The sequence below is a fragment of the Anguilla anguilla genome, chromosome 18, assembly GCF_013347855.1.
Source record: "Anguilla anguilla isolate fAngAng1 chromosome 18, fAngAng1.pri, whole genome shotgun sequence".
NCBI lineage: Eukaryota > Metazoa > Chordata > Actinopteri > Anguilliformes > Anguillidae > Anguilla > Anguilla anguilla.
The window spans coordinates 29,741,689-29,761,131 of NC_049218.1; the positions used below are offsets into that span (position 1 = coordinate 29,741,689).

Sequence of the window (19,443 nt, forward strand, 5' to 3'; positions counted from 1 at the left end):
TCAAAAGATTAAAACAGAATATTCTGATTGCTGGTGGGAAGCAGACCAATTCTAAGTTTTCCATTTACACAAACAGCACAGGTGCAATCTCATCCCTTAAATTTAAAATAATTTCCCCAAATGGAGCTATTTAAATTTGACATTTGAATAGTGTGGAAGTGGAGTGGCACAGAGGTCTCAGCCTCTGCTGTTTAAAGGTCATGAGCTGCACTGGCTCCGTGGATGTGTGGATGGATGTGTACCTTTGTGTAGCTTCCTGGTTGCTTGGGTACAGCCTGCTGAAGGCACGAACATAAAGGAACAGCAAACTAATTTTACTTTTTCTGCCTGCACAGCTTAAAGGAAACAATTTGTTCCCAGTACTGATTATATGCTTGGGCTACGGGCAATTAGCACGTACTTAACACTCTTATCAGAAAGATTGATAAATCTCAATTATCGGGACCCAATATGTTGGACGGTACTCTACTGGCGATGTGCAAAGTTATTCAGCCTCGCTCAGCTCTCTGAAACCAAGTTGCAAGGGAGTCGATTCACTGTCTTTTAATGGAAACTGAGAATAACAGCTGAACGCATCAGATTCATGCTTATGATGCTGGTGTCCATGATACCAGATGTTTTTGTTAAGTGAAATGATTAAAACAAATGACGTCATACTGTTGTCTCCTTACACAAGACATTTGGTGACCTAAGATGCAGTTCTTACTGAAATGACCAAATGTCAATCCTGTAGTATAGCAGTAAAGGCTGCTTCTGGTTTGGGTGCGCGCTGGTCATTTTCGACGCTTCCCCCTCTTTATAAAATGGAGGACAGAGAAACGGCTGGAGTGACATTGCCATCAGCAGATAATTCAGACGGCTCTTTACACCCTGACCGCCAGAACATGATAAATCTCTCACAAATGAATTTTAAGCATAGAATGCAAATGAGCTTCGGATTCCCTTTCACATGAATAACCTTCTTATCCTATCTACTGTGAATGCCCAAAATTGGTATTAGCAACAGACCGTATAGCTATTAGTATGTTCACTGTGCTACAGTATATTATGGTATATAAATCATAAAGCACCGGATATCTACTTAATGCGACTTATTATGATTTCATTTCTAAGACAATAAGATCTCCACTAGTGTCATATCAGAAAAAAAATAAATGGGTAAAACAGATAAATAAAAAACCACTAACTGAAATGTATTTAATAGTAATGAATAGCATGCTCATCTACAATAATATTACAGTAATATTTTCCGTCAATTCTCAGTCTAAAAAACATATGCGGCGTGACCCACCCTGAAAGAGACATTTAAAAGTTAACAAAAGTCAGTGAAGGAACATGTTGGCCATCGGATTCTCTGAAGTTTTGACAGTGTTCACGTGGATAATGAACTGTGGCCTAGAATGTTTTTTGAGAAACCCAAGCACATCACCCGGGGGTAGAGGGTGGGGGGTGGGGGTGGGGGGGGAGGAATATGACAGATGACAGATGGTGTCAGGGCCCCAGTGTGGACAGCAGGTGGTGGACGTGGTACCTTCTGGTCGTGGCTGTAGGCCAGAATCCAGTCCTCCTGCTGTGGGTGAAACAGCAGGCTGAGGATGTAGAAGCTCAGGCGGTACTTCTGATAGGTGGCTCCCTCGTCCAAGCTGATCAGCAGGCTGTTCTCCACCTCTGGGTCGGTGAGCAGCATGATCTGCAAAACAGGACAGAAGAACACAGGCTAACTCTCCATACACTGTTCTCTATCTCTGGGTCAGTGAGCAGCATGACCTGCAAAACAGGACAGAAGAACACAGGCTAACTCTGTGTACACTGTTCTCCATCTCTGGGTCAGTGAGCAGCATGATCTGCAAAACAGGACAGAGAAGCACAGGGTGACTCTCCGTACAGTGTAGGAATGGAGCTGGGTATTGAACTCTGCAGTTCAGATTAATTTTATATTGAGTCCATTAAAAACTATTTCTCCCATCATTCCTTTCTGCCAACCTCTAAATGCGGCCATGTAATGCGTACGTACCGCCACTTGGATGATTAATATCCAGTTATTGGCAGAGACGACTAGCAAAGTACGAATGTGAGCTCAGTGCATTAATGTTACATCCATATTTGTGAATTTGGCATAAGACAGGACTGCTGGACCACTCCTGCCTTATGGGATTGCCTGTGTTCACTGCACCCTGAAAACCAGAAAAAATGGGAAGCAAACCATTTGCTAAAATGATTTCATTTGTGACCAAATTTGCCTCTCATTTTTTCCATCTCCTGTTAAAGTACAGAATCAGAGCTACAGAATGAGTTTATTTTAGATTGAATATATATTTCTGGAGATGACTGAATTGTTTTGAAAGCTGGCTTTAAACATTTTGTTGTGGATTTGGCCCCTTTCTTATCATAAAATACACCCTCAAACCAGGAACTACTGTATGAAATTGTCATTTGTGCAACCCCTAACCCAGTGCTTGTTATGATTTTGAATAGGTTTGATTATGATGTTTAAACCATAAATTCTTTAAAAAATGAACCCCTGATTTAGCTCTAAAACCTTATCCTTCTTCATTTGTCTACTTTCTCAATTATGTTTGCATGACTTCATCATGTAACTTGGCAACAGTTTCTCTATTTAAATATAACAATAATACTTCAAGGATTGGCCCTAAATTTTGATAGCCCTCATCAACAGGTACTTGCTTCTGGCCAGGTAGCTGTCCCACAGTACCCTGCATGAGAATGATTGGAGGAAAATGGCTGCCTCTCTTGTCTGCCCCCAAACTAATTTGCATCTGAATCTTGCAAGACTATTGGCCAACAGCGTATATCTTCAAGATGCAGATAACGTGTGTATTTCTGCTCTCCTTTGTCAAGTGGAACATAAGGCACAAGACCGCACCGTTTCAAGTGCTGGTGGAGTATATTCAAGATGTTTATGCACATGCTGTTTAAGAAAATAATATGGATCATTATTGGGGTTTAAAAAAAAGACCTAGTTCAGCCTATATTTCAGAGAACGATTAGGCAGCTGTACAGTGCGGCCATCCATTATAAAAATCAAACAATGATTTGAAAAAGTTGGCTGCCACGTTTATTTTAATGTCTTTTCTGGTCCAACTGAGGTTGATAATGTGGGAGTTCACTTTTTACAGTATGAATAAGGACACAGTCAATGATGAGAAGCCCCAGGAGTGATAATGACTCCCCCTGGTGGACAATCTTCAGCCTGCTAAACAAGAGCGATTGTGTGAGTGAGTGAGTCAGTGTGTGTGTGAGTGAGTGTGTGAGTGAGTGATGTGTGAGTGAGTGAGAGGCTAACCAGCCAGTTCCATGAGGTGCTCTGCATCTAAAAAAATCCATAACTGTTTTGCAGCTGTACAAAAATATATTATACTTCTGCTTTTCACATGTAGAATCTTCATTTGGAAGCAAAATAAGTCAAAATGAAGTGTACTTTCATTATTTTGGGAACCTGTGCACACACACGTTTAACTAGTCAAAGAACTGTCATCTTGTACTGCTCTAAAAATAACAAATAAAAACTTTTTAAACTTTTAACAGAAGAGTCTGCTGAAGCAAAACAGTCCACCAATGCATGGAAGTGCATGTGCATTGGGTTAAACTGTGGGAAATCCGTTACTCAGCTCCAAAGACTGGGCTACTGTACATGACTGCTGTACATTTGTACCTGCTTTACAGTGCAGTGAAAAAGTACCCAGTGTCAGCAAAGCATCCCCACACATCACACTGCCTCCACCATGTTTGACTGTTGGTGTGATGTTCTTACTGTGAAAGGCTGTATTTGCTTCACGCCAGACATAATGGGACCCATTTGGTCCAAACATTTCCCGTTTTGACTCATCTGTCCATAGAACATTATCCCAGAAGGCATGGGGATCATCCAGGTGTAGTGGTTTCTGCCTCGCTACTCTCCCTTGAATCCCATTTATGCCCACTGCCCGGTCTCTGTCTTACTGCAGAGTCATGAACACAGAGTCTTAGCTGGCCCTAGAGAGGCCTGCAATTCCCTGGATGTTATTCTAGGATCTTTTCTGACTACCTGGAGGAGTTGTCACTGCACCATTGGAGAAATTTTGGCAGGTTGGCCACTCCTAGGAAGATTCATCACTGTTCCAAGTGTTCTCCATTTGGAGATAATGGCTCTTACTGTTGTTTGATGGAGTCCCAGAGCCTAATCAAATGGTTTTGTAACCCTTTCCAGACTCAGTTTAATATCTCTTCTAGAATTTTCTTTGATCATGGCATTGTGTGCTTGTAGAAACTTTGTGGTGACTACTTCACTCTGATGTTAAGGTTCAGTAAGAGTGAAGGTTAGATTTAACAGGTCTGGCTGCAATCAAGCCTGGCTGTGTTCAATCAGCTGAATCTAATTATCAATTAAATTTGGTTAATTAATTGATTGAGTAATTATGGGGGAAATACTTTTTCACATGGGTGAAATGGGAGTTCGATAACTTTATTCATTATATAAATGAAACTATAATTTTAAAATGTGTTTTGTGCTTATCAGTTTCCCTTTGTCTAATATTACATTTTGTCTAAAGATCTGAAAACATTAAGTGTGACAAATACGCGATAATAGAGTAAATCAGGAAGGGGGCAAATACTTTTTCACGGCACTGTATTTCTTACACGCAGCTCTATATGAAACATCTCGGAAAAGTTTTCTATTCTGAATGCCTGAACTGGTGTGAAACTTTTAATGGCTGCTGAAATTAGCTCATGCACTGAAATGGCCTGAATGGAGTTCAGTTGCTGAACACAAATTAACTTCCTCCAATAACACCTCTCCATTTTCAGATTTCTTACTGTATTATAGAATATCCAGTGCCAAACCGCACAATTTTATATCTGTAATATTTGATAAACTTCTAATGTAATTGAAATCTAAGCTGGTTTCTCACTAATGATTACTGTATACACAATACTGCAAGACGACAGCTTTGTTTCCTCAGAGATTGAGCTTCTGCTCATTACAAACACCAAGAAATTAAAACTGAAATTCATCTGCTTTTCAGAAAATTTCTCAGAGAACTCTTCAGAAAAAAAAAAAAAAACTTTTGAAAGTGTTATATATTCTTAGCTGTTGCAATAATCCATGGTGGTTATTAGTTGATTTCACTACACAACTGTGATGAGCTTTTCTCTCTATAGCTAGGGGGAGAGAAATGCTAGAGTTGCATGACCGCCGTTTTCTCAGTAAAAATAAAAAGGCCCTGGAGAAGGGTAGGCTTTTTCACATAAAATGTAGCCTTCTCTCAACGCTGATAGCAAACTCTTGAGTAGAAAGTATTAAATTATTTATGTATAGGCTTGCGGCTCTGACAGATCATTTTGCCAAATGTGTTTTCACGCGGCTGTCTGTCTGTAGCTGCCTGGCATAGCATTTGTTTCACACGAAAAAAGGTCCACCTCTGTTATTTGCCAATTATTCCTGAACCTGGAAACATAACTTCACAACACTTGTCAGCCAGGAAACAGGATTGGCTGGATTTAACCTTATCCGTAACATATCAGGGAAAGGCATGCTTAATTGTAGCTTCGAATGAAAGGTCAGATGACATACGGGGACATGGTTTGTCTGTAGTTATACAAACATCTCTGAACGTATCAAACGGACTGACATGGCGGGCATCTCTTGACCGAGCTCTGGAATTCCAGATACATCTGTCTGAAACACAGTACAGCTGTGGGGAATAAAGGGCCTTTTTGGTGCCATATTATTAAGAGGCAGCATTGTGATCTTTCCAGAACTGTAATAGAAACTCATTTTAATGCACAAGCTCACTCCGTGGTGGTTTACCAGAAACACATGAGAACATGACTGTAAATTTAGGGTTAAAAAATATCACTATGACTCACTATGTAGTGGTGTTAGTGACTCCCCATGTAGTGGGGTTAGTGGCTCAACATGTAGTAGGGTCAGTGATTCCCCATGCAGTGGGGTTAGTGTCTCACCATGTAGTGGGGTTAGTGACTCAACGTGTAGTGGGGTCAGTAACTAACCAGTTAATGACTCATCATGTAGTGGGGTTAGTGACTTACCATGTAGTTGGGTTAGTAACTAACCAGTTAATGACTCACCATCTAATGGGGTTAGTGGCTCCCCATGTAGTGGGGTTAGTGTCTCCCCATGTAGAGGGGTTAGTGTCGCACCATGTAGTGGGGTTAGTGACTCACCATGTAGTGGGGTTAGTGACTCACCATGCAGTGGGGTTAGTGATTCACCATGTAGTGGGGTTAGTGACTCCCCATGTAGTGGGGTTAGTGGCTCAACATGCAGTGGGGTCAGTGACTCATCATGCAGTGGGGTTAGTGACTCACTGTGTAGTGGGGTTAGTGACTCACCATGCAGTGGGGTTAGTGGCTCAACATGTAGTGGGGTTAGTGACTTAATGTGTAGTGGGGTTAGTGACTCAACGTGTAGTGGGGTTAGTGACTCATCATGTAGTGGGGTTAGTAACTAACCAGTTAATGACTCATCATGTAGTGGGGTTAGTGACTCACTATGTAGTGGGGTTAGTGACCCACCATGTAGTGGAGTTAGCGACTCACCATGCAGTGGGGTTAGTGACCCACCATGTAGTGGGTTAATTGACTCACTGTGTAGTGAGGTTAGTGACTCCCCATGTAGTGGGGTTAGTGACTCCCCATGTAGTGGGGTTAGTGACTCACCATGTAGTGGGGTTAGTGACTCCCCATGTAGTGTGGTTAGTGGCTCAACATGTAGTGGGGTCAGTGACTCACCATGCAGTCGAGTGAGTGACTCACTGTGTAGTGGGGTTAGTGACTCACCATGCAGTGGGGTTAGTGGCTCAACATATAGTGGGGTTAGTGATTTCCCATGTAGTGGGGTTAGTGATTTAATGTGTAGTGGGTTTAGTGACTCAACGTGTAGTGGGATTAGTGACTCACCATGTAGTGGGGTTAGTGACTCACTATGTAGTGGGGTTAGTGCCTCGCTGTGTAGTGGGGTTAGTGACTCACCATGTAGTGGGGTTAGTGCCTCACCATGTAGTGGGGTTAGTGACTCAACGTGAAGTGGGGTTAGTGGCTCATCATGTAGTGGAGTTAGCGACTCACCCTGTAGTGGGGTTAGTGACTCACCCTGTAGTGGGGTTAGTGACTCATCATGTAGTGGGGTTAGCGACTCACCCTGTAGTGGGGTTAGTGACTCACCCTGTAGTGGGGTTAGTGGCTCATCATGTAGTGGAGTTAGCGACTCACCCTGTAGTGGGGTTAGTGACTCACCCTGTAGTGGGGTTAGTGACTCATCATGTAGTGGGGTTAGTGACTCACTATGTAGTGAGGTTAGTGACTCACCATGTAGTGAGGTTAGTGACTCATCATGTAGTAGGGTTAGTGACTCACTATGTAGTGGGGTTAGTGACTCACCATATAGTGGGGTTAGTGACTCACCATGCAGTGGGGTTAGTGGCTCAACATATAGTGGGGTTAGTGATTTACCATGTAGTGGGGTTAGTGACTTAATGTGTAGTGGGTTTAGTGACTCAACGTGTAGTGGGATTAGTGACTCACCATGTAGTGGGGTTAGTGCCTCGCTGTGTAGTGGGGTTAGTGACTCACCATGTAGTGGGGTTAGTGCCTCACCATGTAGTGGGGTTAGTGACTCAACGTGTAGTGGGGTTAGTGGCTCATCATGTAGTGGAGTTAGCGACTCACCCTGTAGTGGGGTTAGTGACTCATCATGTAGTGGGGTTAGTGACTCACTATGTAGTGGGGTTAGTGACTCACCATGTAGTGGGGTTAGTGACTCATCATGTAGTGGAGTTAGCGACTCACCATGTAGTGAGGTTAGTGACTCATCATGTAGTAGGGTTAGTGACTCACTATGTAGTGGGGTTAATGACTCACCATATAGTGGGGTTAGTGACTCACCATGTAGTGGGGTTAGTGCCTGACTGTGTAGTGGGGTTAGTGACGTACCATGTAGTGGGGTTAGTGACGTACCATGTAGTGGGGTTAGTGACTCCCCATGTAGTGTGGTTAGTGACTTCCCATGCAGTGGGGTTAGTGACTCACCATATAGTGGGGTTAGTGACTCCCCATGTAGTGGGGTTAGTGACTCACTTGTTAGTGGGGTTAGTGACTCACTTGTTAGTGGGGTTAGTGACTCACCATGAAGTTGCTAGCAAGGTAAGCACGACCATCGCAGTAATTCAATTTGGCTAGCTACCAACGTTGCAGTTGATACTTTGACACCAGTAAAAATTACATTTGGGTACAACCCTGGCTCTATTTGCAAATGGAAGCTGTTTTATAGTCACATACTGTATTATGAACTGTGAATTATCTAGTCATAAAATATTCATAATCCCAGTAATGGTAGACAATTCACTGAATTTGCTGAGTCTGATTAGCAATGAGCATGTGAGGGCAATACTTATCACAAAATACAAAGTGTCAAGCGATGTTTTCACTTTTGTGTTTTACTTTAAACATTATTTAAAAATGAATTTGACTTTGAAATGAGAGAGAGAGCAGTGTCCATAAATATTATGATGCATTGTTGAATTGGTTTGAGCAATATCCAAAACAAGTGAAAAAATCATTACGCATTTCCCGCAAATTGCTGTTGAAATGATTGTGACAAAATTGCTCTCCAAACCTCAAAAGTTATTTCTGTCTCAGGGAAAGATTCAACACTCACTGCCAGGTGCATTTGACATTCAGTGCTGTGGGGTTTCTCTGCAGTCAAATCAGGTCTCCCTGAAACTGTGTAATGACAAGCAACTGTAGCTCAAACAGATCTTCTTTTGAGAGGCTAAGAGTGAAACATGAGTAGCATTTCAATTAGGTTTCTGATTGTGTACAATAATAGCTTCTATTTGACTAGTCTGTAATGTCATTTCTCATTCAGAATGCGATTAGATATTTTAATCAATGAACAAGCATGTCATATGTCTTATAAACTTAAATGAATCTTCAGCATCAAAATTCTAGTGGAACAGAAGCCCCATTTATGTGTACCTTTATGTATGCAAAGTGGTACTATTTGGCCATTAGGACACATGGCATTTCATGATTAAATCTTTTGACTTCTTTTGGTTGTCACATCTTAGATGTGTGTCTTGGTGTGTGCGTCAAAATCATTTTGTTGTTGTATTGTGTTGTCTGAACAACAAAGCAATGGTAAAACAGCAATACGCCGAACCGTACCCAAATTGTTGTTTCATAAGCACAGCTAGGATTTTCAGCCAGATTAAATACATGTAAAATAGCCGAATAAGGGATATTCAATTGTAAATGTAATTATGCATGGCTATATGGGTGGATAATCTTTCCTATTGTGCCAAACATGCTCTTGCTGTCTCCCAGGGGTGAAGGAAGTGGAGGGGATTGGGGGGGACATGTCCCACCCCAATATTAGAAATAGTTAAACTTGCAACCCCCTCGATAATTACACAGAAAAAAATAAACGTTTGCCGTGTACTTTTATTTTGAAAGGCATGCTGCGGGAGCGCAGTCAGCAAGTCCACCCGATATAGCAAGTATCATTCCTTTAATGGAGTCTAAAAAATCACCCCATTCAAATCATGCAGTAGGTACCTATTAACCAGTGGGCTCAGTAGGTTGCAATCAGAAGACTGAATGGGTACAGTTTCAGTCCTTAAAAATCACCACATTCAAATCATTCACTAGGTGGGTACCTACTAGCCAGTAGGCTCAGCAGGTTGAAATTACACAATTTAATGGGTACAGTTTTAAAATATCGGATGGACCAGTGGCTGATTTCATTTCATTTATTTCCAGCATTCCTTCGTTCAAAAATGCGGCAACAAAAACTGTCCAGAAACAAATCCAGTCCAAAGTTTTATCTGGCGTAACACATCGTATTACTAAGTTTGACACACGTACATGTTACATATTTACATAATGTTACACTGAACAGCATTTCGATGATGGGGTGGAAGCGAAAAGTTTTGTGACAAAATATTTTTCTTTAATATATTTTGAGTGTGAAGGTTTGGTATGGAGAGAGGGGAATTCAGAGACTTATTGTATGAGTTTTGATTTTGGAATGTTCTCATATGTCTGCACCTAACTGAAAGGAATTTCCTCTTGAAGACAAACTATCTCTTATCTTTCTGTCTTTCTCTATGTCATATTCTCACATAATGTAAATAAATGTTTTGATAGATTCCGTATGTGTCAGTAGAGGGTTTGCATAGGTAGAGTGGTGATTGTGTAGAGATTGTGTTAAGGTGTAGAGTAGCTCTTCTTCATCCATGTTGTATTTAATTCACACATGCCATCATCAGAGGTTTAAATGGTTTAATTAAGTTGATTAAACATGATACTTGTATTGTTGTGCCCTCTTGAGGGTATCTACTGTTAGCTTATTACTGACGGGGAGAAATCTCACATACATACAAAACAATTAAAGGAAGAACAAATCCAGCTCTTTCAGGTGAGAATGGATGAGGCTAGCACGTGTCTGCCTCTTTACTACCATAGCTGGGTCTCAGGGAACCAATTAACTTTTCCACGAACTATAATATTTATTGATTGTGGGGACGGGCAGGGGTAGGGGCTGGGGTGCAAATGTGCCCCCCCCCCCCAAATCACTCCTACCCCCCACTGTCTCCCTTACCCTGATGGGATGCACTGATATTACTGAAGTGAAATGCATTTTCAGAACTGCAACTAACATTTTTCAATAACAAAAACTGCTGTGAAAAAAAATCACTTAAAAAAGTCCACTTATTGCAGGATATGCCATTTCCATCCATGCAGGTTTGTGGGGAATAGGGGGAACCTGGACTAATCCTGGATGTTTTTGTCCTCTGTTTATTCCATGAGATGAGAAATGAGTGCCCTGTGTGATCGTCTGCAATATGAACTGGAAACTGTGTAGAGGGACCAGCTCCTATAGTCACAGCACGTGAATTCTCACAAGATCTCTAACTCCCGCGCTGTTCTCACCCTCTTCTGGAAGAAGACTGTGTGACTCTGTTACCCAAACCTCAACTGCCAGCCTGTGCTCTAAGGGTCTAAAAACCAGCCACAGGCATGCCCATTGAAAACGTGCAGACTCCAACACTCCCCAGTCCCCAGCAATGCTGTTAACAGCGCGATCAAACTGCTACCTTCCACTGTCAAGAGCGCACAGCCCCTGGGTCCCTCAGAACATGACCTTCCAGCAGAGAGCTGGGTGTTCTGTGGCACACCAAGCCTCTGGCTGAAACAATAGTTTGTATTTATTTATTTGTTTGTTTGTTGAGGTCCGGACAAGGGCCTACATTAAATGTGTTATCTCTTTCTTTATTTATTGCCATATCGCTATGGAGGGCTTGAAATATGAGTTAGAACTAGAACGTATGCCTGTTCCGAAACGTAAAAAAAAGACGAAGGGCTTTTGAAAGCCACTGATTGGACAGATCTGATCACCTGACGGCTGGATTCGCATTCCGCCCACAGGTCTGTTGTGATCCCAGATCCTCGCTGCCGTCATTGTTACGCAGCAGGACTAAGGTATACGTTTTAGTCTGAGATACTCTGGCTGCGGCGGCTTGGGCCGCGTTTAGAAAAAGCAGGGCAATGTCACAAGGAAGGACACCACGCACTGAGAGCTGGTAAATGTCATGAACTTGAGAAATGAACATTACAGCTCTCGGATAAAGAGGCGGTCCAGTTTTTGCCTGCGAATAGTAGCTGTTTCAGTCAAAACAGCTGAATTGCTTTTTTCTGTGAGCTAATGTATGCTAAAGTGTAGTGCTCTTGTTTTGCTAGAACATTTGGCCAAAAACACACTACAAAAACAAAACATAACTCTAATCCCAACAGATATTTTAGTATTTTATTTAAACTTGAAATCTTTATTAGTATATTATATTATTTTTTGCTAAATAGGACAAAAATATTGCCAATCAGGTGAAACAGTTTGACTCATTTCATGATTGGCCAATGGGGTAAGAAAATATATTCCTTTAAACAAGGTAGTTGTAGGACATCAGGAGTATTATTTTAGCCATTTAACCTTTGAGAATGCAAACACGAAACGGAATTATCAGTTTTATCACACTTTTCACAGAAGCCATTGAAGGCTCATTCAGTTCTAGTGAACATGACCTCTAGCAGGGTCTGCTGGGGAGCTTGTTTGGGGAAGGCTCCATGCTGTGGGGCATGGATGAGCTCCATGCTGGGGGGGTTGTTTGGGGAAAGCTCCATGGGGCCCGATGGGCTCTGGAGGGTACGGGAGGGTAGGGGTCTGTATTTCATTGCTCTCTAGTGACCCCCACTGGTCATCATGTTTTAGAGGAGAACTGCAAATGTCTACATACAAGACAAGGGTTGGCAAAACTCATAAAATCGCTAAACGGTGCGAGAAATGCATTTACATTTCCATTCTGTTCTGCATTTCGTGCATTCCATGTAGGGGAAGTGTTTCTAAATTTACATTTCAATTTTAAGTGCCACACTTCTCAAACTATAGCCAGTACAAATTTAAATACAATACAATTTTTAGTGGGGATCAACATGAACACAACTGCATGTACAAGTAGCTAATTGGACACTCAAATTAGGATGTAACATGCCCATGTTGGTCACAGGCCCTCGTTGGTGACTAACAATAATAACAATAATAATAATTTTTAAAACTTCCATGTCAGAAGTCTTCATAATTATGGTGTAAATGTGCTAATCAATATAAAACTAATGAACTGATCCCAAACTTTATGTACTGTAAGGTAAGTGAGAGAACTGCAGTCTTACTACTGCCTTTTGCTACCAAAGAACTCCTGATGCAGGACATGGAGGCGATGAATGTAACATCTGCATCCTCGCCTGTAACCTGCATTTCTGTAATGTTTAAGATCTAGAGGACAAAGAAAAAGAAGGCTCCCTTGATTCATTACTTTATTTGGCATTTACGCACCCGATTTACGTCTGAGTGCAGTCGTTTTGGAACTTTGCATATCTGGAGGACGACCAGAGTTTTAAGTCATGCTTCTCTCCGCTGTACTTGGCACTTTAATGGCCCCTTTAAGATTTTACAGTGTGTGTGAGGTACATACATTGTTCGAATTTAAAGCCTTTTCAATTTAAAGTCTTCCTGTATTTTTTTTCCCCCGACAAAAAATTGGCAAACAATTTAGATATGAGATGTCAGTGAGCTGTATAATTAACTGCTTTAATTGACCAATAAAGCACAGATTAACAGAAAAAACCGGTCAACCCGCTGTCTCTCAAGATCCAGGGTACCTGCTGCTCACAGCACATAGCCACAGACATCCACAGATCTGGGTGAAACACTGTGGTCTTTTTTTTTTTTGGTACTGGAAACACAATGTACAAAATGCAGTTAACAGAAAGGATCAATGGCGTCCCTTCCAGAACAGTAACGATGACCTTACCTTTCTTTTGTTATTCGGACTGACGTACAAGTAGCTCAGAATGGTTTTCGCTCCCACTTTCTCATTAAGTTTCTCGTAAGTGGTTCCATAGTCCGTTGACCTGAAATTTAATTAGAAGAGTCGATTATTGCCTTGTAGAAAATGAACATCATTGAGTACGCTCAATAAGCAAAAGGTAAGTGAGTAGTTCTGTCTTCTTTAATACACAACAAAAATTATAAAATGTATGCAACAAAGGCAAGGTAAAATACCAGGTGAAAACAATTTTAAAAAAATCTTATATCAATCTCAAACATCCAGATGAGTTGATACATTTTGGTTGAAAGCATCAACCACTTTAATGCAAGAAATAATGCTCCCTCCGATTCAAGTAAAGGCAAAAAATGGAAGTCTTGTTAAACTGTGAAAAAAGCAATACAGTGGCATTACTGCTAGCACAAATACTGCAGCTCATTAATTTCTTTTTGCCAAATTCGCTTGTTCAAACAAATATGCATATCTTAAACAGTCATTCACTCTTCTCTGCAACTTGGATTCCCTGGCAGTACCTGTAGTTAATGCTGTGCCAGCCATACCCTACAAAAGGAGCCTTGTAGCTGAACCATGTAGACTCCTGGCTGGTAGGCCAGTATCATCACTGCACTCTACGGGCCACACAGTCCGGCAGGACAGCTAGTACCTCAGAGGAGTAGAGTACCTCTGTCTGGCAACAACTGCTCCTATTGGCCCTCTGGTGTGGTGGGAGGAGCTAATGCAGTGGAACCCAGAGGAAAAGCAGCCAACACCTCTGACCACCCCCCCAACCGATTTGTCCGACCGCAGTGTCTCTCAAATGAGCTTTTTCATTTAGCAGTCACTGCCATATTGCCCTTCCTTGTTTGAATAGTGCCTTAGTTTCCCGATGGTTTGTCCTCTCACAGTGCGAGCTGTGGTCAGAAACTTGGAGATACATTTACTCTGCAGTCAAGCTAAGCCACATAGGCACCATAAACACTTGAATTTATTTGTAAGTCAGAGTTAAGGACAAATGGTCACTGAATCTAGGCCTCGGTCATTTTAAGTGGTTCAGAGGCCATAGACAAAGGCATAATATAAATGCATTAGCTTTATGTGGGCTGCAAACGTAGCACTGAATTAAGCACTAGCTCCATGCAATCCGGGCACAGGTTTGAATTAGTGAGAATACTTAAAGGAGTTATTTTATAGTCTCCTCCTTGCTCTTGTGTTAACATCCCTGGAACCCGCATAGATCACTGCAGAGGCTTCAACAGCCAATAGGAACACTGCAGTGCTATCAGCAGAAAGAGGTTCTTAATTACAACTTAACGATCGCCTGGGAGTTTTTTTATGCTGAATGTATTTTCTGTTCTTTAGTAGTTTGCTAACTGTGAGCGAGCTTGCGCTCTCCTTTAGAGAATCCAACCCTCAGATGGCAACAGAACGCGGGTGAACTGAGGAGGGAAATAATGCGACATTCAAATGAGGCCCATATTTCCCTTTCTAGGGAAAACGGTCTCTGCAGCTGATGTTATTGCTGACTGCGTGTACCTGCATTGGAAACGTAATCCATTTCAGGTGTTTGCCAACAAAATTAACGGGGATTTGGAGGTAACTGTAAGCACTGAACAACCAAACGACGCAGTTGTGTTAGTTACAGCTGTTCAGTACAATATGCGCAGAGCAATTAGGCCAAATGCTTTTTGATGGACATTCATTTTTCAGTAAATAAGAATATTTACATAAATTGATATTACCTGCTCATCTGTGAAGGAGATGAGGAGTTCATTTTCTCTTTAAAGCTCAGCACAATTGTCTTTTATTAAATCTGAATACGTTTAACTGCATTTGAAAGTGAGATCTTGCTGCTTTGACTTTTTTTGTGAAAGAAGCTCGGCACTCTGTCCTGGACCTCTGGCCCCTCATAACCCCATGCAAATCGCTGTCATAATTGGATCCTTCTCCGTTGCCACTTGCAAATGACTTCATTGGCATTCTCACAGATGGCAAGAGCTTCGCCACATTGCAAAAGCATCTCCCAAGGTTGAGGAGGCGGGGTTGTCTGGGGGATACTCAGCACAAGCAATGAGAAAAAGACGCAGTTACATCCACGGCAAAAGAATCCTTTTTAATAGTCTACCTTGGTGATGGTAATGAGAAATTAAGAGGTCATTCTGGGGAATGGGCTCTGGTGTTCATTTCTTTATTTTAAATGTCTGATCTTAAATGAACTGTGTTCTTTGCCACCCTGAATAATTGATCCATTTCTGTGCTCAGAAATTTTATCCTATTCAATTCCTTTTTTCTTCATAGACAGGGTTACAGATGCTTTAAAATAAATATATAAATATAACCCCCAAAAGTGAAGGCTAGGAGGAGGTGCAATAAACTCCTTTTGCATTTATTAGGAAGTGTATGAGTTTCTGTGTGGGATCTCTGCTTGTCCTGCAGTGCTGCTGTAGAAGTGTATTATAAGTATAATTGCTATTACTATTGTTTCATTTATTTTTTTTAAATTATTATATTTATTTTTAGTAGTAGTAGTAGTAGTAGTAGTGGTAGCAGTGGTAATAGTAATAGTAGTATTAGTAGTAGTATTGTTTTATTTTAATATTTTACACAGGTACAATAAAATATGGGGCAATCTTCAGACATATTATAAGAATACTGCCCCCTTAGCCATAAAGCAGCTCACCAGGGCACGGCCCTATAGAGACTGACTCTTTTACTCTTCAAGGCCATCAGAGCACATTACACCCACTGCTGATAGCTGGGCATTTTGCTCTTGCTCCAGCTCAGAATAAACTGATCAGTCCAAGAAAAAAATTCAAACAAGTCTTCAGAGAAGCAGAGTAGCAGTACGAAGCAATCATCTTTTGGCACGTACCAAATGAGAAGCATATCTGCTGTGGTATGACGTGAGCAGAGTAGAGGAGGACCAGTGTCACTGTCGTGCGTGCTATTGAAGGCTTTGAATGCCCTCAGCCGCATGCTCATGCATCCCAGCTGGGCAACGGCTTCATCAGCATGGTGGGATTAAGAGGCGTAATGTCATACAAAATGGCTGCCAAATTAATCTAAGCAATCCGTTTAAACAAGAAAAAACAATGATTTGAATTTTGCCCAGTTACAGCATTCCCAGGGATTACCTGCCACGTCAGCTCCAGGACTTGCACATTTATGTTGAATAATTTAATTTACACAACTAAAACTTAGCCTAAACCTGAAAGAGCATGTTGTTTATGGCGTATGGGTGCCAGTATTTTCTGCACGTCCCTTTCATGATCAGCAGCTAAAGGCTATTATTTGCATATGTACAATTAAACTGCAGTGTCTACCTCACATCACATATAGAGAGCTCATGTAAAACATTAGTAACACTATGTATAATATTAACTACTGAGGTACAGTGCATAGATATAAAACATTTTTACAGTTAGATAAAATGTTACATTACATTACATTACATAACATGAATTTGGCAGACGCTTTTATTCTAAGCGACGTACAATAAGCGCCCGAAACGTGATATTCATCATATAGCCTAACTAGCAGAGTGTAACGATTCAAGATGGCAGCATAGTCAGAAATATTCATATATTTGGGCCTGTATAGAACTAGGCGAACCAGAACTACCTAAGTGGGAATTCACAGTTGGTTTAGCAGTCTCTATGCGGCCAGTTCAAGATCTGCAGATGGGACCGTCCTAACCATAGATTAAGCAAAGGCCACTCAGAATGACTATTAGGAGTATTTTAGTGATGTATACCCAGCCACTGAGGTAATAGAGATGGAATTTGGACCAACCAGGGTGTGTACTGTACCAGTCTGCCTGCCAGCTGCTAAGCACTTAGTCCACAGCATGTTATTTTTTCTTAAACGTCTAACAGGAAAGCCCTTTTCATCAGTTTACACTTTATTCGCCCTCTAGGACTGATCATTTCGCAAAAGGAAGCTGTGATCGTGAGCTGTGTTCCATTGGCTCATTTCTGGATTATGATTATGATTTTCATAAGTACATAATGCAGGGATAATGTGGTCTCTTCATAGGCTGAATATTGCAGCGCTAGCAGTCTTGGCTAATTATGCATCCAAAATGTGAGCGCTGAGAATGGACAGGATATTTCTGCAATGAGGCACCACGCGCATGCAGCTTCCCTGCGTACTCCACTGGCAGCCATGTTGTTCTGTGCTAAATTCCATTCAAATCAAGGTTTAATCAGTCATTAATTAAACCATTGTACCATTTACAGGTACCATTCAGCTGCTGGCAGGGCTCATAACATTGGGTTGGAATGTTGGTGTGTTCACTTTTCACGTATAAACCAGAGAGCATCTCCACCAATCATGGAGTGTGCTAGTAGAAAAAAACTGAACAACCTTGTTGGCAATTGGTGGATACGCATTGGTGACTGAAAGCTATAATGTTTACAGATATCTGTGAAGAAATCCTCCATTAGTAGAGATTTCCCAGCCATTTTGTCTTAATCTTGACTTCTCATTATTATTTTTGCAAAAATACATGAATTTATTGCATTTGATTGAGTCTCCAAGTCAAAGAACTGAAAAAAAAATCTTTAAAAAGCGAATAATGCACAATAACGCACCTCCTAAAAGCTGCCTCTGAGCTAATGGCATGATGGTACATCCAGAGCAGTGTGAATGTGAAAGTGCCTGAATGAGACCTGAAAATACGCTGATTGTTCAAATGGCACATTAGCCTGGTGCCCAGACTGTTGCCATGCCGAAGCAACTAACAGCCTGTCATTACTTTATAGTGCGTTCGGCCTGATCTACAGCGATCATTTCATTTACGGTAAAAAGCTAGCGGTGGAACGCCTCCCCTGCCCTCAGCCTTGTGGAGCTGCTGGATGCCCTGCCAGGTCGAGCGTCTGTGCAGTCAGGACGGCTGAAGTGAGCTGAAGTGTGCTGAAGTGTGTTAGAATTCCCGTATCATAATATCTGTAAACCTGCGCAGCATTATACTTTTTAAACAAACGTATGTATTCTTCATGGATCCGCGATGAATCTCGTGGAAATGTTTAACAGCAGTATTCAAAGCTTAATGAAATTATTTAATGGGATTGTTTGGCAACAAGTACTGCTGTGAGACTTGGTCAAGTAGAACTTACGGGCAACAGTAGTCTCATCGTGCAGCTTTGAGTTTGACTCAAAACTCGGTCACTGAATCAAATTCTTTCTTCTATTTATGCCACAGAATTTTTTTTCCCCTCTCTGTCTATCTCTGGCCATCACCCTGATGAGAGGTAAAGTTTTGTTTCTTGGATGATTCATGGTCCCTAGAGGATATGGCAGTAGTCTGCGGTACCCATGTTCCCTAGAGGATATAGCAGTAGTCTGCGGTACCCATGTTCCCTAGAGGATATGGCAGTAGTCTGCGGTACCCATGTTCCCTAGAGGATATGGCAGTAGTCTGCGGTACCCATGTTCCCTAGAGGATATGGCAGTAGTCTGCAGTACCCATGTTCCCTCCAGTCTTGACTTGCTTCCTGTTTTCTTCCTGGATGGAAAGAACACCATGATACTATGATACCATGCATTTGGGCTGCTGATGACTGAGTCACACTGTAATGACCTCTGACTTTTGACCAAAATGTGACAATTCATTCTCATTTAACCATGAAGCCTTCTGACATTAAGAATAAAGATTTGTCTTTTTTTCAGTAATGGCTTTTTATTTTTGCCAATCACTCAAAGGTCAGCTTCATGAATGGACTGTGTTATGGCTGATCAATACTGACTCCTGTTTCAGATGTAGCTCTGTGCTGAAATTACCATTCAGTGGCTTTTCCAACCAGTTTCCTATTTTTTCCCAAACTTGGGTTGTGACAGGAAATGCAATTGCAATCTCAAAGAAGAAGCTCACAGTGGGATGATTTACCCTGGCTGAGTTTAGCCACATATTACACTGCATACCAGAACATTTTGTTGCCTTTCAAAACCATAGCAGAACTGATTTAGGGTTGCCACCTAAATGGGTTGAATAGTAAGACTGAGAATGCAATTGTTTGTGCTCTAATTTTTGTTGACAGCATGACTT

The 19,443-nt window shown here is 41.5% G+C and overlaps 1 protein-coding gene across 3 annotated transcripts in view; it reads right to left on the minus strand.

The window, feature by feature from the left end:
- Positions 1 to 19,443, minus strand: part of LOC118218442 (VPS10 domain-containing receptor SorCS1-like) — a 142,466-nt gene that overhangs the window by 60,187 nt on the left and 62,836 nt on the right. For all 3 annotated transcript variants that reach the window (XR_004763414.1, XM_035401089.1, XM_035401090.1), the window contains exons 3-4: positions 13,386 to 13,485; positions 1,532 to 1,690 (exon numbers count right to left, since the gene is read on the minus strand). Coding sequence is in view for 2 of the 3 variants with exons in the window: in XM_035401089.1 (XP_035256980.1) it covers positions 1,532 to 1,690; positions 13,386 to 13,485 (259 nt within the window). In the remaining variant the exon portion in view is untranslated. The remainder of the gene's footprint in view (positions 1 to 1,531; positions 1,691 to 13,385; positions 13,486 to 19,443) is intronic.